The sequence below is a fragment of the Macrobrachium nipponense genome, chromosome 4 (assembly GCF_015104395.2).
Source record: "Macrobrachium nipponense isolate FS-2020 chromosome 4, ASM1510439v2, whole genome shotgun sequence".
Classification (NCBI taxonomy): Eukaryota; Metazoa; Arthropoda; class Malacostraca; order Decapoda; family Palaemonidae; genus Macrobrachium; species Macrobrachium nipponense.
In genome coordinates this window covers 123,917,497-123,935,632 of record NC_061100.1, presented here as the reverse complement: position 1 = coordinate 123,935,632, position 18,136 = coordinate 123,917,497, and the positions used below count along the sequence as shown (strand labels likewise).

The 18,136-nt window shown below is 45.2% G+C and overlaps 2 protein-coding genes across 2 annotated transcripts in view; one reads left to right on the top strand and one right to left on the bottom strand.

Annotated features, from left to right (window-relative positions):
* LOC135210655 (uncharacterized) overlaps nucleotides 1-10,613 on the bottom strand; it is a 43,151-nt gene extending 32,538 nt beyond the window's left edge. The window contains exon 1 of the mRNA XM_064243439.1: nucleotides 9,639-10,613. Within this exon, the coding sequence (XP_064099509.1) occupies nucleotides 9,639-10,613 (975 nt within the window). The remainder of the gene's footprint in view (nucleotides 1-9,638) is intronic.
* LOC135211122 (uncharacterized) overlaps nucleotides 1-18,136 on the top strand; it is a 123,897-nt gene that overhangs the window by 56,077 nt on the left and 49,684 nt on the right. The window lies entirely within an intron of this gene.

Genomic DNA, 18,136 nt, shown 5'->3' with positions numbered 1-18,136 from the left:
GTGAGTTCTTCACCTCTCGGGCGCGCGGGCGCGCGCACGATCGGACAAGCAGTTAACTACCGTCTCCCCTTGTTCGAAGCTTACGACCATCCCAGCTGCCGCTAGTTAACCTTCCTATTGTTAAAGGACCGAGGGTTTGTATTACGTATCGGAACAATTGCATTTTTCCTAACTATACAAACCTGAGGTCCTTTAACAATAGGAAGTAGCTAGCGGCAGCTGGAACAATCGTAAGCTTTCGAACAAGGGGAGAACGGTAGTTAACTGCTTGTCCGACAGTCGCGCGGCTGGGAGGTAAACAAATCACTTTTGCTTTTGGCCCATGCAAAATACGCAGAGTGAGGGGTGGCATGAGGAGGGACTATATGTAAAGGACCTCAGGTTTGTATAGTTTAGGAAAAATGCAATTTTCGACAATTGTCATTTGTTCCGATATGTAATACAAACCATCGTCCTTTAACAATAGGAAGACTCACTTCTTGGTGGGAGGAATCTGAGTCTTTTGATGAACAGACTGGTGTTCGTCCATCCCTGGAATGCCTCCCTGGTCGTAAGAGCGAGGGAGGGATCCAAGCCTCTGTCCGATTGATCGGGGTGTGCACCGCAGGATCAATGGTCAGACCTCTGGGCCGAGTACTAAGAGAGAGGCAAGCGTATCTCTTCGTACCAGCAAGCAAGAACTTGTTCCTGTTTGCAAGAGGCAACATAAAGTATGGGTTGTCTCAAGCTGGCATCCACTTCCTCCCCCTTGTTGGAGGAAGTGGTGGATATACGCTCCTATCCCTAGTGAAAGGGATAGGATGGGGCTCTGTTGAGTAGCTCACCTGCATCTTGTCCTTATCCAGCAGGGTGACACCGTGTCCCTCTAAACCACAGGTAGAGTGGGGAAGAAAAAGATGGGAAGAGGAGCCAGTCACACTCTCCATTCACTCATCCATTCTTATGGTCACACCAGGACTCGATGCTGTTCAGCCTGCGAGGGTCTGGGTTCGCTACACAACGTGTTGAGCAGCCACCACGGGTCCCAAGGAAAAAGATCCAAGGACCTGTGGGCAATATCCCGAAGGTAGAAGGAAGGGCAGTGGTCTGGTTGACCAGACCCCATGCCTTCAGTACCTGCGCCACGGAGAAGTTCTTGCGGACAAGGCAGCATCTCCTTCGCATCGAAGGCGGTGAAGTCCATTAGGGAGGGATTGTGAACGACTCGAACCAATCGTCAGGGACCGAAGGGTTCTGAGTCTTCGCTACGAAGTTCGGTACGAAATCGAGCGTCACGGATCCCCATCCCCTCCCCTGGATGCTTGACTTCGCAGGAGAATCATGCAGTTCCTCAGAGGAAAAGAAGGAAATAGTCGCATGACCTATCCCTCTTCTCTACTTCGGTGATGTCCAGTACCCATACTGGTCTGTCCGTTTGCCACGAAGTCTCTCGCATCCTCCTATCGCCATGCAGCGAAGTTCTCGGTAGTGGTTAGGACGACGACTCCATGGTGGGTGTCAATGGTATGGGTACTGTGACAAGCTATTAAAACGAAGTAATGATTGCTCTGTAAACAACCGAACTAAGTCAACAGCGTAGTTTCGTACTGACTCGGACGCTCTGACAGCTGCCGACTGACTGCGTTCGGTAGGAGGCAAGTTTGTCAAAGCATCCGAGTAAGTCACGTGACCTTCGCCTTTAAAGGGTTATGCCGAGAGACCAAACAAATAATGTATTTGTTTGTCACCAATGCCGGACAGCGAGGTGATGATTCTCTTAAGGCATGTGCCCAACAGGCGAAAGTCAATTGCCTTCTAGAGACCGAGGTACCTGAAGGTAAAACATATCATGGTTGTTGAATCTCAGCTAAGGAGAAACAACACTATGTAACCGTTGAAGACGAAGGTAGATATTGAATGCAACCTACGTCTTCACAGATGAATCGAGAGAAGGATTCTCAAGATTCATAACCTGTGCTTACAAATGACTGAAAACGCTAACCGCTATTTCATTGCTGTCCGGTGAGAAGTCGTAGTTGCAATGAAAGCGGGGCGTTCTTCAGTAATGAAAACACAGGGGAAAGCCGCCTGAAGAACTGCTTCTCATGGGCTGAACATTTGGAAGTAGAGCTGTCAGGTCGGAGAGTAGGCGATGTCTTCTGACACATCTCGTAATTCGGTTGAACAATGAACAATTGTACACCTACGAATAAGAGATATTTTGAAGACAAACTCAGATGTCTGCAAAATCATTCGCATTATCGCAGTGCGATGCAGCGGGAGACTTGTACAGACTTCTGTTACTGTGCGGTAAACAGAAAGATGAAAGAGTCCAAGAGATATCTCTGTTGAAAATTCTCGCAATGTCGAAGGCGATGGAATCTAGCGTCACAGCAGTAGATGGTCCTTCATTATTGCGAGAATCCCCGTTAATCAGAGACCTAAGTCCATGATTGTTAGGCAGAGATACGGTTCGGTAGTCAATCAAAGCAGGGCAGAGAGAGACATACATGACCGTGCATATCGGAGGCCCAGCTGATACTGAGCTGCTATCAGGCAGTTCAATACGCAGTAGTCGAGCCCAAAGACTTTGAGTTGAGCCTGAGCTCTCGCTGACTCGTCATCCTGAGTTGCCAGGTAATCCATTATTCCACGAAGGAATGCGTTCGGCTAGAACTACCGAGCATAAAGATATGCTCGAGTAATTATATTTAGGCGAAACGAAATTTCGGTAAATATAAAAGTTGAAATTGTGGTTGTCGTGACAAAACCATAAGTATATAAAATTGAAACTGAAAACTCCTGGGAGGTTGCAGGCAACCCCGAGTTGCAGTTCAATTAGAATACTTCTCTTATAAGTCGCAATCCGTAGATTAACTAGGATATGCGCCTACCCCTCGGACAATTCAACTGCTTAGTAGAATCATGTCGCGAGGTAATATACGTAGTATATTTGTAGGATTCTGAACAACGATCTCCATCCTAAATTCTTTCCTTCAAGAAAACAAAATAAGGATTGGAGATCGACCTTCGATCTCTATCAAAGAGAGTGAAGGAGAAGTCTTCCTCGAAGGAAAGCTTCAATGGTGAACAGAATACTAAGACGATAGTTCAAGCCCAAACTGGATATTCCCGTCCGATCTTCTCTAGTCCAGGTTGGTCGCCTACTGTGAGATAGTTTCTTCAGCAGCAGTCTTCTTCCCAATGCTAGAAATTCCAGGAATTCGAGCATAGGCGAGGTTCCCGATTATCGTGTATATCGGGGATTCTCGTCTCGCTCACTTTGGACCGTGGTCTTGCGTAAGTGTTGGAGATCGAAAACTCGAACACTGATGCGTTAGAAATTCCGTAGAATTCTAAGCAGTCTGCGAAACCCCCACCGAATTCGCAAACGATATCGGCTGGTGGTCCTCGATTCCCGTAGAAATCGAGAATGGGGCAGGATTCCTCCTCAACGACCGGGCTTACGTCAGGTAGGACCCGAAGGTCCCCCCCGGCTAGCGCAGTCCCCGAACGTGGATCCTACAGAGAAATCTCTGTAGGATCACCTCCCCTTTCCCTCGTAACCGTAAGGAGAGAGGGAATGGGGGAGGAATTGGATACTCGCTCGCCTTCCCAGTGGAACTAGCAGTTGGAGAAAGAGTAGGAACAGCCATCGCCTTGCGGCGATGGCCTCTCAGAGTCTGGGAAAACGCATCGTCAGGAGAAAACGTTTTCCCGCGGAGGGTTACGAACTCTCACTGTAGGTAAGGGTCTGCCGCCACTGTGAACGTCGTCTGGGTGGGCTGATCGACACCTGACAGGAGAGAGCCGATACCGTCCTCCGACTCATTCCAGTCCTCGTCGAGGTCGAAACCTCTCGGGAGGACCGAAGGAGTATTCAAATACGGTGCCGCTGTCGCAGTAGAGGAGGTGGAAGTACCTTGATCGACCGGCCAGAACTGAGAGAGCCTTTCTTGTCCGGAGACGAGAGACTCTGGTTCGAGACAGAATCGGCAAGTTCCGATCGCGGCAGACCCACCGTGCGGTGGGTTCCCTCTCGAGCCCAAAACGACTCGAGCAGAGACGTGGGCTCTGCTGGTGGGAGCGGCAATCCTTCCGCAAGGTCATTATGCTGACGAATCAGCTTAATGACTTCTGCAAATTCCTCTGTATCTCGGGAGTAACCGTGTCTTACGGAGTAGGACCGTCCAGTCCCTCCAACAGACAGATCCCGAGATACTCCTCCTTCGAAAGGAGGAACAGCGGCAGACCCCTGATGGTCGCCTCCAGCTACTTGCGCGTATGTCCTGGTCGGTCCTAGAACCGTGCCTGGTCCATACGGCGTCATAGCGATCGCGAGCGGCGCACCTCTCGCGATCACTCATAGGTACCTCGCTCCTCCCGGTGTAGCCCGAGGAGGTTGAAGGTACAGGAGAGGCAGACCTGACGCTCCCCCCTAGCTCGCTGGCAGGACCAGCGTGCTTGGAGGGCTGCTGCTGATCGTCCACCCGCAGTGGCGATCGAGCAGCAGGCCTAGCCTTGCCGCTCGCCTGGGGCGAGAGGCTCGGCTGAGAACGTCGACGCTGATCTCTAGCGTCAGGCGAGCTGTTGCTGGTTACCGTCTCCGCCCGGTCCGGTCCCGATGGGAGCGGCGTCAGGTGACCTGCTAGGCTCGTTGTCGCGGTGAGACCTGGCGAGCGTCCTCTCGGCGCGTCGAGCCGCTGGTACCAGCCGTGGCTGGTACTGACGAACCGCGGGGACCCCTTCCTCGCCTCAACCCGTGGCTGGTCAGCGACCGTCACGTCAACCCGAGCAGGCCAGCTGGTCGCTGCGAGAGCGTCCACTGGCCTAGCGAGAGTCGTCTGCACGACACTCGCCAGTCTTCTGCTCCGCGCTTCGGTCTTGGCGGCGAGCGAGCTCGAGTTGTCAAGACTTTGGCTGGACGGTCCCGCGGGAGACCGTCCACTCGGTACTTCGCGCTAACGAGAAGCCGAGGCGGATCCTGGTTTAGCGGCAGAACCGCTAGAACCAGGCGAGGAAGTGCCAGCCGAAGCTGGTATCCTCTGCGTTCCCCCCCCCCCGTCTTCTTCTCCTTGGTAGAAGAAAAAGACGGGCCTGTTCCCGAGGGAGCAGGAGGAGCCAGCAGAAGAGCTCCCCGAATCGCCGGGCGAGCGAGCGGCCCTTAGAAGGTCCCGAAGGAGCCTTCTTAGGGGGAAAACCCGGGATTTACCAGCTGGTCGCTGCAAGAGCGGCCGCTGGCCTGGCAAGAGTCACCTGGAGAGTCTCTCACCAGCCTTCTGCTCCGTGCCTTGTCTTGGCGCCGAGCGAACTCTGGCGCCGAAACTTGGCTGCACGGTCTCCCGAGGGAGAACGTACACGTCGGGATCTCTCGCGAACGAGAGACCGAGCCGGAACCTGGCGTAGCGGCATCGCCGCTAGCACCAGGCGAGGAAGTACCAGAGCTAACCGATACTCCTCTGGTCCCCGTCTATCTCTTCCTTACGGAAGGGGAGACGGGCCCCGCTCCCGACCCGGAGCAGGAGGACCAGCAGAAGGACCCCCGTCCCACCGGGGTGGGACGGGCCCTTAGCAGTTCCCGAGAGACTTCTTAGGGGGGGAAGGCAGCTTCTTCTTCTTCGGCTTATGGGCCTTAGAAGTCGAAGTGGGGAAGAGGCAGCAGCAGACGATGAAGACGAAAGATGACAGCTTCCTCTTCTCCTCTTCCTCGTCAGCTCACGCAGGACAGTCGTCAGGTCCTCCATCCAGGCCGGAGCCGGGGCTATTGCCAAAGCAACACGGCCCGACTGCACCTGTCCGGAAGGACCTGGGACGGGGTGGGGACACACCGTGGGCAGGACCAGCATGGACAGGCACAGGAACCAGGAGCGACAGGAACAGCAACCAGCTCAGGAGCGGCAGGAAACAGCGGCAGCGGTAGACCCAGAAGGGACAGCCAAGCCAACAGCGGGAATCACACAGCGGCAGGTACGGCAGGCCCAGCGATCGCCTCGTGAGAATCATCGGCAGCCAGCGGAACCTGGGTCTGGCGGCCGGTCCAGGGGCGAGCTGCTGGAACAGCGGAAGTCGGCAGGCAAGGCAACACGAAGAAAACAGGCGGCGGCGGCAACCCACCTCGGTACGGCTGCGGCCATAGTAGCGGCAGACGGCGTCATCGACACAGCATGGGGAGTGTAGACCAGGAGGGGGGGGGAGCAGCATAAGCAGCCGTGGTAGTAGTGGAGACCGCCCCAGACCTCGCTAGACGCTGCAGCAGCCCGTGGATGCTAGGCACGCCCTGCCTCCGCGGTGGTCCATACCTGTCCAAGGTCGTCTCCCCACGGATGTAGCACCTGCGGTAACATAGAAGATTATTTAGTAAGGAGGGGTTCCCTCAGCACGGGGGGAAGCATGCCCCACCCCGAACGCAAGGAAGACCCCAAATACAAAATACAACGAAGAAGCTGAGCGGGGGCAGGAAGAAGACGAAGAATCGGATACCAAGGGAGTCGGGAGAGCTTTCCGACGACTTCCTGGCAGACCTTCGCTTCCCCTACCCCCGCACAGCAGAAAAGTAATATGAAAATGAAACAGAATACTGCCCTTGCAATTCACTTCATAGAACTTAAAGGGGAAAAGATCAATTCCCGGTAAGAACGGAAAACTTGATCCAATAATATGATGCTATCATAAAAAATATATGGAAAATGAAAATGCAGAATACTGCACTTGCGATTTCATTTTCACATAAAAAAATCGTAAGGATCAATTCCCGGGTAAGAACGAAAATTGATCCAAATTAAATTTCATGTAAATAAATAAATGAAAATGAAAAGAATATTGCAATTGCAAATCACTTCATTGCATTCTATTATACAAATTAAAATTAAAAGGCTCGTGCCGAGCGCAATCACACTCTCGGTAACGAACGCACCAGGGCAAAAAATATAAGAAAAGAGTAATTACATTTTTCAATTACACACTTCCGCCCAAAATACATGACTCGGCGCGAGCGCGCCCGCCCTCGGCACCGAGACATAATTCAAGGGTTCAATTCATGAAAAGAGAGGAAATCGCCGCATCTACGTTGTTTCATAATTAAGTAATGAAAATGAAAACAGTGTACTTACAGTATCATTTTCAAGTCAAACAAACCATTAGTAGAAAACACAATGTAAACAAAGCATACGACGATGAAGCGGGCAGAGAGCGATGACGAACACGTCCTTCACGACCCGCGGCCGAAAGCAAAAGTGGTTTGTTTACCTCCCAGTCGCGCGGCGCGGACTGTCGGACAAGCAGTTAACTACCGTTCTCCCCTTGTTCGAAGCTTACGACCGTTCCAGCTGCCGCTAGCTACTTCCTATTGTTAAAGGACCGATGGTTTGTATTACGTATCGGAACAAGAGAGGAAATCGCCGCATCTACGGCGATAACTCCATGTTGGTTCATAATTAAGTAATGAAAAATGAAAACAGTGTACTTACAGTTCATTTTCAAGTCAAACAAACCATTAGTAGAAAACACAATATAAAACAAAGAATACGACGATGAGCGGGCAGAGAGTGATGACGAACACGTCCTTCACCACCCGCGGCCGAAGCAAAAGTGATTTGTTTACCTCCCAGTCGCGCGGCGCGCGACTGTCGACAAGCAGTTAACTACCGTTCTCCCCTTGTTCGAAGCTTACGACCGTTCCAGCTGCCGCTAGCTACTTCCTATTGTTAAAGGACCGATGGTTTGTATTACGTATCGGAACAATTTCAACCTTCGGTCAACTTTGACTCTACCAAAATGGTCAAAACACGCAATTGTAAGCTAAAACTCTTATGTTTTAGTAATATTCAATCATTTACCTTCATTTTGCAACTAATTGGAAGTCTCTAGCACAATATTTCGATTTATGGTGAATTTATGAAAAAACTTTTTCCTTACGTCCGCGCGATAACTCTTCCGAAAAAAATCATGTGCGCAATTTCATGCATAATACAACTAAAAACAACCCATGGTTGTAGCTTTTATCAATTTTGAAATATTTGCATATAAAAAATGATAAGTGACAAATTTTCAACCTTCGGTCAACTTTGACTCTACCGAAATGGTAAAAACGCAATTGTAAGCTAAAACGTTTATATTCTAGTAATATTCAAGCATTTACCTTCATTTTTTGCAACAAATTGGAAGTCTCTAGCACAATATTTCGATTTATTTGGTGAATTATGAAAAAATAACATTTTCTTTACGTCCGCGCGGTAACTCTTCCGAAAAAATCATACGTGCGATTGTGGTAATGTTTGCACCATTTTAAATTAGCCGTTACATAAAGTTTTATATATGAAAATGTGCGCAATTTCATGTAGAATACAACGGAAAATAATTGAAGGTTGTGGCTTTTCTCATTTTTGAAATATTTGCATATAAATCACGATAAATAGAAAAAAAAACACGTTCGGTCAACTTTGACTCTACCGAAATGGTCGAAAAACGCAATTGTAAGCTAAAACTCTTACAGTCTAGTAATATTCAGTCATTTATCTTCATCTTGAAACAAATTTGAAGTCTCTAGCACAATATTTAGATTTATGGTGAATTTAAAAAAAAAACTTTCCTTCCCTCCGCGCGCAGATTCTCCGCCACAAATCTCCGAAATGCGTACGTTCCATTCTCGGAATATTTGCTCCATTTCATATTAGGCATTTCATAGAGTTTTATATATGGAAATGTGCGCAATTTCCTGTAAAATAAAACGAAAAATATTTGAAGGTTGTAGCTTTTCTTATTTCTGAAATAATTGCATATAAAAAAAATATATAAAAAAAATTTGACATTCGGTCAACTTTAACTCGTCAGATATGGTCAAAAACTGCATTTGTAAGCTAATATTCTTACAGTATAGTAATATTCAATCATTTGTCTTCATTTTGAAAGAAATTGGAAGTCTCTAGGACAATATTTAGATTTATGGTGAATTTTTGAAAAAAATATTTACGTCTGCGCGTTACGAATTCATGCATTATTTTGTGATAATATTTTCTCTGTGTTGCTTTTATCGTTTTACAATGTGTTATATACCAAAATGATCGCAATTTAGTGTACATTACAACAAAAAAAAGTAACTTGTTACCTTTAACTGTTTTACGCACAGAGCGATTTGAATACAATTATATATGAAATTTCGTTTTTGCGCTATCATATATCGCATTATTTGTATACGATAATGATAATTTTTTTCATTTCTGATGGTTGCATACTAAACTTCTGCCAATGACAAAAAAAAAAGGAGCCAAAATGAACTCTTAATCTTGAAAACTAAGCGTGCTGTGATTTTTTGAAAAAAATATTTTTTCCGCTTCCGCGCTCGCTCTGAAACACCTCCGGCACACGGGAGACATTTTTTTTTTACCGCTTCGGCGTTTAAGGGTTAAAAAGATTGAGCACAGCTGAGAACACAATGGGCAAGGTATGACATCTCAGGTCATGAGGTAACTAGGTCTACCTGATAGGATTTTGGTTTTTTAGTTAGTCAGTGACAGCTGATGCATACCTCGAATAAGAAACTCCACCTATGAAAGTCTAGGTTCGTACCCCAAACCAGGACAATTCCATCATCACTTTGCAACATCCAAGACATAAGACAGAAATTTTCTAAAACATAAGTAACAGAAAAAAGACACTACAACCTTCTCTTCATTTTTTGTGACTAGGAAGTCTTCATAAAGATCCAAGGAGTGAGTACTGTTTTTCCGCTTCCTGGGGCTTCTTCTCAGACACTGCGGTTCAATGAAGTGCTTCTTTCTTGGAGATTTAGAATTGGAGCTACATGGCTTAGATTTAGACCTCTCTGTAACACCTTCACTGTTGACTAGTTTTTCTTGCTCGGCTTCCATTTCACTGTGGGATGCTTGGAGAGTAGGTGGTCTTTGGGTGTTCTGAACATTAACAATTTCTGAACTTGCTACTATGTTGCCAATGTTTAAATTTTCCATGCAGGAATTTTTCACTGTGTTGCTAATGTTTAAATTTTCCAAACAGGAATCTTTCACTGTGTTGCCAAGTAATTTATTGATAGCCTGAAATGGATTAGACAAAACTCCTATGGTCTCTGGTTGACTTTTGTACTCAATGTTTGATGCTGTACTCTGTTCCTTATCAGAAATACATACGTCCTTGGATGGCAAAGAAAGTTTCTTGCAAATGTCTTCTGCAACATTTTTGGTGCCAGAACTCTGATTTTGTTCCTGATGGAGAGCAAGTTTCAAAGCTTGCATTGCTTGAATCCTAGGGCTAACCCTTAAACTTCCTTTTTTGCATTTTTTAGTAGTAGCTCCTTTCTCCTTTTGAGATTTTCTTGAAGTGATTCCATCTTCCTTGGGTAAATGTAAAAGACTTTCCGTATCATCTTCCTTTCTAGTGTAACTTGCTTTTTTGCACACTGCTGTATCCTGAACATTGTAGTTATCAGAGTCTGCATTAATATTTTTGGTTAAATTGTCTTCCTCTGTCTGCTTTTTGGAAACAACAGTTTTATGTTTATGAATTTCCATAAGACAGGAATAAACAAATTCCATGTCATTGCTTTTGGCTCTAGCCACTTTATTTTCTTCTTTTGCATGAGCATTGTGTTTCTTTGTAGTGTACTGGTCATTTCCACACATTTTGTTGATAGACGATCTTTTTCCTTGAGTTTTTCAGTTCCTCAGCTGCAGAATTTTTCTCTTTTTAAAATTTGTTTTCTCATTGAATAAACCTTAGTAATGCATCCTATATCAGTACTGCTACTTTTACTGTTTTCTGTTCGTTTCTTGCTCACACAGTTATCAGCATTTATTTGATCAAGACTTCCCTTCTTTTCAGTGGTTGGATCTTTTCTTTCATCACTTGTGTGGAGACACTCACCATCTTCATTTTCTCCATTTGAAATAACTTCATTGGGTATTAACTCTCCTAATTCTTTCCCTTGGTGTTATTACTCAGATAGATTTGTGGGACATCTGTTCCCCCATCACTGATGGAATATGAACCAAGTTCAAAATATATATCAGTATCATCTACAGAGTTGTTTGCATCTCTACTATGATCCCCACAAAGACTGCTGCTAGTACATGATTCTAAGATATTACCATTACATGACTTGTCATTCTCCATCTCTTCATGAAGGAATTATCTTGCTGTATCACCATGTCTGTAAATACAACATGAGCATTAATAAATGAAAATCTAAAATCTATTCCAGTAGTATTTTTGTTCCTTATATATAATTCAGTTTTGGAGAGGGGAGTTATAATAGTTCAAAATATAGCAATGGAAAATTAATTGTTTTAGGATATAGTTATAAAATCTTGATATCATATGTATTTTAACAATACATGATTTTTACTGTGGATTTAAGTAAATAGGCAGATTAACTTCTGTACTCAACCAAGAAAGAATATGAGTCAGAGAAAACAAAACAAAGATTCCCAAAAGTTAGTATGTAGTATTTAGACTCATCCAAGTAAAAAACACCGAGACCAAAACAGTGTAAAGTATAGAGAAAAGCAGGAGGGCACCTGCTGTGAATAAAAAAACCAAACATATCACTTTCTTTAAACAAAACCCACTGCTTTACGGTAGCCTATTGGGGCTTCAGACACTTTTCTTTAAACAAAACCACCCACTGCTTTATGATAGCCTATTGGTGCTTCAGACACTATGTAGGAGTTTCCTTTTCCACCTAGCCTACTTAAGTATGGATTCAGGACCTAGAGCCTGGTGGTGAATTGGTCATTCTTTGTGTTGTCTGTACCTGGTTAAATGAAGGGAAGGAGGACGGCATTTCCTGAAGTTAACTCTTTTATATCATAAAAAAAATCTGTTTTAACACACTCATTACAGGCAGTTCCCACATGCTAGCGGCATCGGTTAACAGCACTTCAGTTTTAATACAATTAGCTAACAACGTTGTTAACCCCATTTTCGGTGCTGGTAAGTGGTTTATTGGCATCAGTAAGTGGTTTATCTGCACCAATACCTGGTAAATGGCACCATTAAGTGGTTTATCTGTGCTTACTGCATTGTAAATGCCATTTATTACCATAATTATTGTAATGTTCCAGTTAACAATGATTTTCAGTTATCGGTGCTTGCACAGAAAAGGAACTCTCCCCCCTTAACCGGGGACTGCCTGTACTTGATATAGCATGAACATATATTAAGGTGGAAATACTTGATGTCATGAAAATTCCTTCAACTATGGGATGTCAAGCTTTATGAACTCTTGAGTATAGGTATTAGTCCCCAAGTCTCTGAAGATTGACACAAGGTTCCGGAACAACCGAACAACCTGCCTTGTTATCATGGTTACGGGTTGTAATATTTCAGCTGGTTAGTAATAACCTCTAACTGTTTGTCATGGAAAGCTTCTTTTCATAAAGTATTTTTTGATAGCCTCTAAATTTTAAAAAATTATGAGGTCTAGGTTAAGGTGAAACTAATGAAGGTGCAGCTGACAGAACAACTTTTTCTAAGGAAGGAATACTGGTATGACCCACCAGATCTGGGAACCATGTCTACTGAGGCCAAAGAGAGGCAATGGTTGCATTTACTGATCAATGGAAATTATCAGTATATGTAATGGAGAAATTTGGGAGAAAAACAAAAAACACAGTTCTCTAAACTGTGGAACTATGGAGGTGTTGACTGTGCTTCTTACTTGGTCTGGGAGTAATGATCAGTAAACAAAAGCTAGTCCTGTGTCAAACTGATGATCCACGAGTTTTGCCATAACCCAGGAATTGATGAGCACAAGAGTGAATCCAAAACTCTGACTACCAGAAAAGAAAGCTGTGATGTGTGCCAATACACTTCATTGTGGAATGATAGTCCTGCAATCTCAGTCTGAGGCCTGTTTCAAGGGTTCAATGGAACCCACGTAGGCCATGTAGGAGAAAGTTATATCCTTCCGCAGAAGCAGAAGCCAAAGGAGGGCAGGACTGATTGAAGCTCTGAATTAGCATAGACCTCATTCTCACCTGAAAGATCTATGCCCACTAGTCTGAAGGCCTGGTTTCAGGCAGCTAGCCTTTCCCAGTGGTGACTAAAGGGGGCTTGTTTCGACAAATGTAGAAATAGATATGTAGTCCTCTGTGTTCTCACAAGATGGTTCATTTCCCTTGGTGGAATAGAGGGTCCATAGAGAAAATCTCTGGGAAACTGCCAATGAGGCAGAAAGTGGAGAAAAATCCACTCAGTTTAGCATACACTGGGGGGTACCAGGATTTCTGAGACCTCGAGTGATCACCAAGCAATCAACCTCCCAGAGGGACAGAGAAAGAGTGGGATAAAAGATATGGGAGTTCAGAATGTCCCAAGGGTACTGGGAGGTGTCCTCCTGGGCAGAAAGGTAATAAAAGCAGAGAATATAACACTGTAAGTCATGTAGTGGACATATTCGTTGATTTGTTTCTACACAGAGGAATGTATTTGGCTAAGAGATCAAAGGCTTGATAAGTTGTCCACTCATTTATCTGTTTCTTTTTTTCACTGACATGTTGATGTAAATTACTACAGACATTTTTTTCACTCAACAACAGTACAAGTCAAGCAGTCCTGGAATTGTATGGCAAGCAGCACTGCTTGCGTTCCCATATTGTTTTTGTGCAGACAAGGATTGTCCTCAGTCACCACTTGAGATGAACATGGCCATCAGGTGTCAGCCTCAATACACCTCCAATGTGTCTGTGACCAACAACCACACCAGGTCTCAAGACCAAGCATGTACAGAGTGAATGGGAAGTCAGAATCATCCACAGGTGATCCTAAGGGATGACGATTGGATGAGTCATGACAAGTCCTCTTGTCTAAGTGGGATGGTAAAGGGTGATCTGTAACTCCCCTGCCAGAGGCTGAACAATCCACCAACGCCAGTGGACCCAAAGAGCTTCGCTCCTTTTAAGTAAGGAGCAAACGTGTGAAGTCTGTTGGAACTTATTTTGAGAGGCCTTGGGCTTCCCATTCTTTTTCCTCCTGCAAGGGGGGAAAGAAGTCAAGGACGAGTAGCAAGAATAGCTGGATGACAAAGAGCAGAAAGAATACTTCTTCCTTGTCTTTTTTCAAGTCTTGCTGGTCTTTAATGCCAAAGGAACTAAAGACATTGATCCTCCTCCTTCAAGGGAGCTGATAAAGCAGTAGTAGACATAGCAGCAAGTGAAGGAGAGAGCTGCTTCTTCAACAGAGCCAGGTTGTCTAGAAAGGAAAATGGACTACCAGGAATTTTGAGAACAGGTCATATTTTTCATAAGTACTCAAATGAAGACATCTTTCAGGTAAGTACCTGATATATCACAGTCAATTAAGGAAGAAGGCAAAACTGTTGCTGGGGATAATGCCTAACTATGGGGGCCACTGGACCCAACACCAGCATCATACTACAGAGGGGCAGGTGAAAGGACTCCTTCACCTCTTGAACACTAACCCCCTGTGGGGAGGGGTTCCCTATTATAGACAGTGGAATAGGAATTGAGGAGGAAGAGGGAGAGGGACTAGAAGGATCTGGTGGAGTCACTGAGGGCTCTAATCTCTCCTCTTCTTCCTACCAAACGTTTCCCACTGAGAAGCCCAGCCAGCACAATCCTTGCAGAGGCAAAAATGGGTACACACCTCTTGACAAAAGAAGACTAGTACTGGTGGGGGTCAACTATGATGGGAGACATGAAGTGCACATAAGGATGCTCCTGTCCCTTGTAATGGTGTTGTCTATGTTTTTTCTCATACGCAAAAGGAGAAAAAAAAGTTCAGAATACAGTTACATGGTAAAAGATAGCAATCCAAATACTTATCAAATTGTTCAACAACAGGGAAAAGGAAGAGTGCAATGACATCGACTCTTCAAAGAAGCTGAAGGAAAATTGGCTAATGATGGAAGCTCAGTGAAGATATTCTCATGCTCATCACCACATCACCAACGGTTAACTACCTTGTACTAAGTTCAATGACTATTATACCTTTTGCTAAGATTACTTATGTTTAATAGGCAATGGTTTGTATAGCAATAACAACTGTGAATATGCACTCTCTACTCCAGAGCAACTGTGCCTCTGCAGAGATGATGGAACTAAACAGTAATCCTAGAACACGATAGTGTCTACCCTGTGAATAGGTCCAAGCTGACCAATGTCAACACCCATGTGAACAGTTGTGTGTCATTGCCAGCCTTGAGCACAAAGCTGTAAAATGGTACAATCTTGCAGACAAAGTGAGCCCTCACTCTAAGGCCTACCTGTCTGCTCACTATCAGTACCATTGTAATTAGTCAACACACCTTGGTACTGAGGATAACATGTGGAATATGTTTCAAAGCTCCCTAGGTTTGGTGAATGCTTAGGCTAACAATAGTCAGTTTCAACTCATCCGGCCACTCATGTTAACTATTCAGACTATTTTTCAATAATATTAGAATATTTCTATTTACAAAGAACCCTCATACCCTTACAATTAAATCATAAAACATGTAAAAGCACATAAAAGACAAGCTTTTATCAGCCTACTCTAATCAGTCACAAACAAATGACGGGTTTCCTATACGTAGTTAAGTTTGATCTTGTTTGTATACACATAGACCTATATTCACAAACTGTTCTAATCACAAGACTTTCTCATTGTTCAAAATTTATATCTACGTCAAAAAAACTGGAATAAAAACCTCTTATGGTGCTGACCATTAGAACATGACAATTTGTCAAAAATTGCATTTTTCCTAACTATACAAACCTGAGGTCCTTTAACAATAGGAAGTAGCTAGCGCAGCTGGAACGGTCGTAAGCTTCGAACAAGGGGAGAACGGTAGTTAACTGCTTGTCCGACAGTCGCGCGCCGCGCGACTGGAAGGTAAACAAATCACTTTTGCTTTTGGCCCATGCAAAATACACAGAGTGAGGGGTGGCATGAGGAGGGACTATATGTAAAGGACCTCAGGTTTGTATAGTTAGGAAAAATGCAATTTTCGACAAATTGTCATTTGTTCCGATACGTAATACAAACCATCGGTCCTTTACAATAGGAAGACTCACTTCTTGGTGGGAGGAATCTGAGTCTTTTGATGAACAACTGGTGTTCGTGGCCATCCCTGGAATGCCTCCCTGGTCGTAAGAGCGAGGGAGGGATCCAAGCCTCTGTCCGATTGATCGGGTGTGCACCGCAGGATCAATGGTCAGACCTCTGGGGCCGAGTACCAAGAGAGAGGCAAGCGTATCTCTTCGTACCAGCAAGCAAGAACTTGTTCCTGTTTGCAAGAGGCAACATAAAGTATGGGTTGTCTCAAGCTGGCATCCACTTCCTCCCCCTTGTTGGAGGAAAGTGGTGGATATACGATCCTATCCCCTAGTGAAAGGGATAGGATGGGGCTCTGTTGAGTAGCTCACTGCATCTTGTCCTTATCCAGCAGGGTGACGACCGTGTCCCTCTAACCACAGGTAGGGGGGAAGAAAAGATGGGAAGAGGAGCCAGTCACACTCTCATTCACTCATCCATTCTTATGGTCACACCAGGACTCGATGCTGTTCAGCCTGCGAGGGTCTGGGTTCGCTACACAACGTGTTGAGCAGCCACCACGGGTCCCAAGGAAAAGGATCCAAGGACCTGTGGGGCAATATCCCGAAGGTAGAAGGAAGGGCATGTGGTCTGGTTGACCAGACCCCTGCCTTCAGTACCTGCGCCACGGAGAAGTTCTTGCGGACAAGGCAGCATCTCCTTCGCATCGAAGGCGTGAAGTCCATTAGGGAGGGTATTGTGAAGGACTCGAACCAATCGTCAGTTACCGAAGGGTTCTGAGTCTTCGCTACGAAGATCGGTACGAAATCGAGCGTCACAAATCCCCATCCCTTGTGCTTGACTTCTCAAGAGAAGTCATGCAGTTACCTAAGACGAAAAGAAGGGAATAGTCGTATGACCTATCCCTCTTCTCGACTTTGGTTATGTACAGTACTCATACTGACAGCTATTAAGAGAACTAAGTAATGATTGCTCTGGAACAACCGAACTAAGTCCACAGCATAGTTTCGTAACTGACTCGGGCGCTCTGACAGCTGCCGACTGACTGGTTCGGAATCAGTAGAGGCAAGTTGTCCCCAAGCATCCGGGTAAGTCACGTGACCTTCGCCCTTTAAAGAGTTATGCTGAGAGACCAAACAAATAAAATATTTGTTAGTCACCGATGCCGACGGCACGGCGATGATCTCTTAATGCAATAATCTCAAAAGGCGAAAGTCAATTGCCTTCAAAAGACCGAGGTCCCTGATGGCAAGGAAAAAATCTCATAGACGTTGGATCTCAGCTTCAAGGTAGAAACAACACTATGTGACGTTGAGACGAAGGTAGGCAATGAATGCAACCTACGTCTTCCAGCTGAATCGAGAGAAGGAATCTCAAGATTCTAAACCTGTGCTTACAAATGACTGAAAACGCTAACCCGCCATTTCATTGCTGTCCGTTGTGCAATGAAAGCGGGGCGTTCTTCAGTAATGAAACACAGGGGAGTGCCGCTTGAAGAACTGCTCTCATGGGCTGAACGTTTGGAAGTAGAGCTGGCAGGTGTGGGTAGTAGGCGATGTCTTTCAATACATCTGCTAATCCGGGGTGAACAATGAACAATTGTACACCTCCGAATACAAGATATTTTGAGGACAAACTCAGATTCCGCAAATCATTCGCATTATCGGGATACGATGCAGCAAGAGACTATTACAGAATTCTGTTACCGTGAGGTAAACAGAAAGATGAGAGTCGAATAGATATCTCTGTTTAAAATTCTCGCAATATCGAAGACGATGAATATGACAATTTGTCTAAAATTGCATTTTTCCTAACTATACAACCTGAGGTCCTTTTTACAATAGGAAGGTACTAGCGGCAGCTGGATAGGTCGTAAGCTTTCGACAAGGGTTCGGTAGTTAACTGCTTGTCCGACAGGCGCGCGCGCGCGACTGGAGGTAAACAAATCATTTTGCTTTTGGCCCAAGCAAAAACTGCAGAGTGAGGGTGGCATGAGGTGGGGCTATGTGTAAAAGGACCTCAGGTTTTGTATAGTTAGGAAAAATGCAATTTTAGACAAATTGTCATTTGTTCCGACACGCATAAACCTTCGGTCCTTTTACAATAGGAAGACTCACTTCTTGGTGGGGTGGAATCTGAGTCTTTTGTGAAC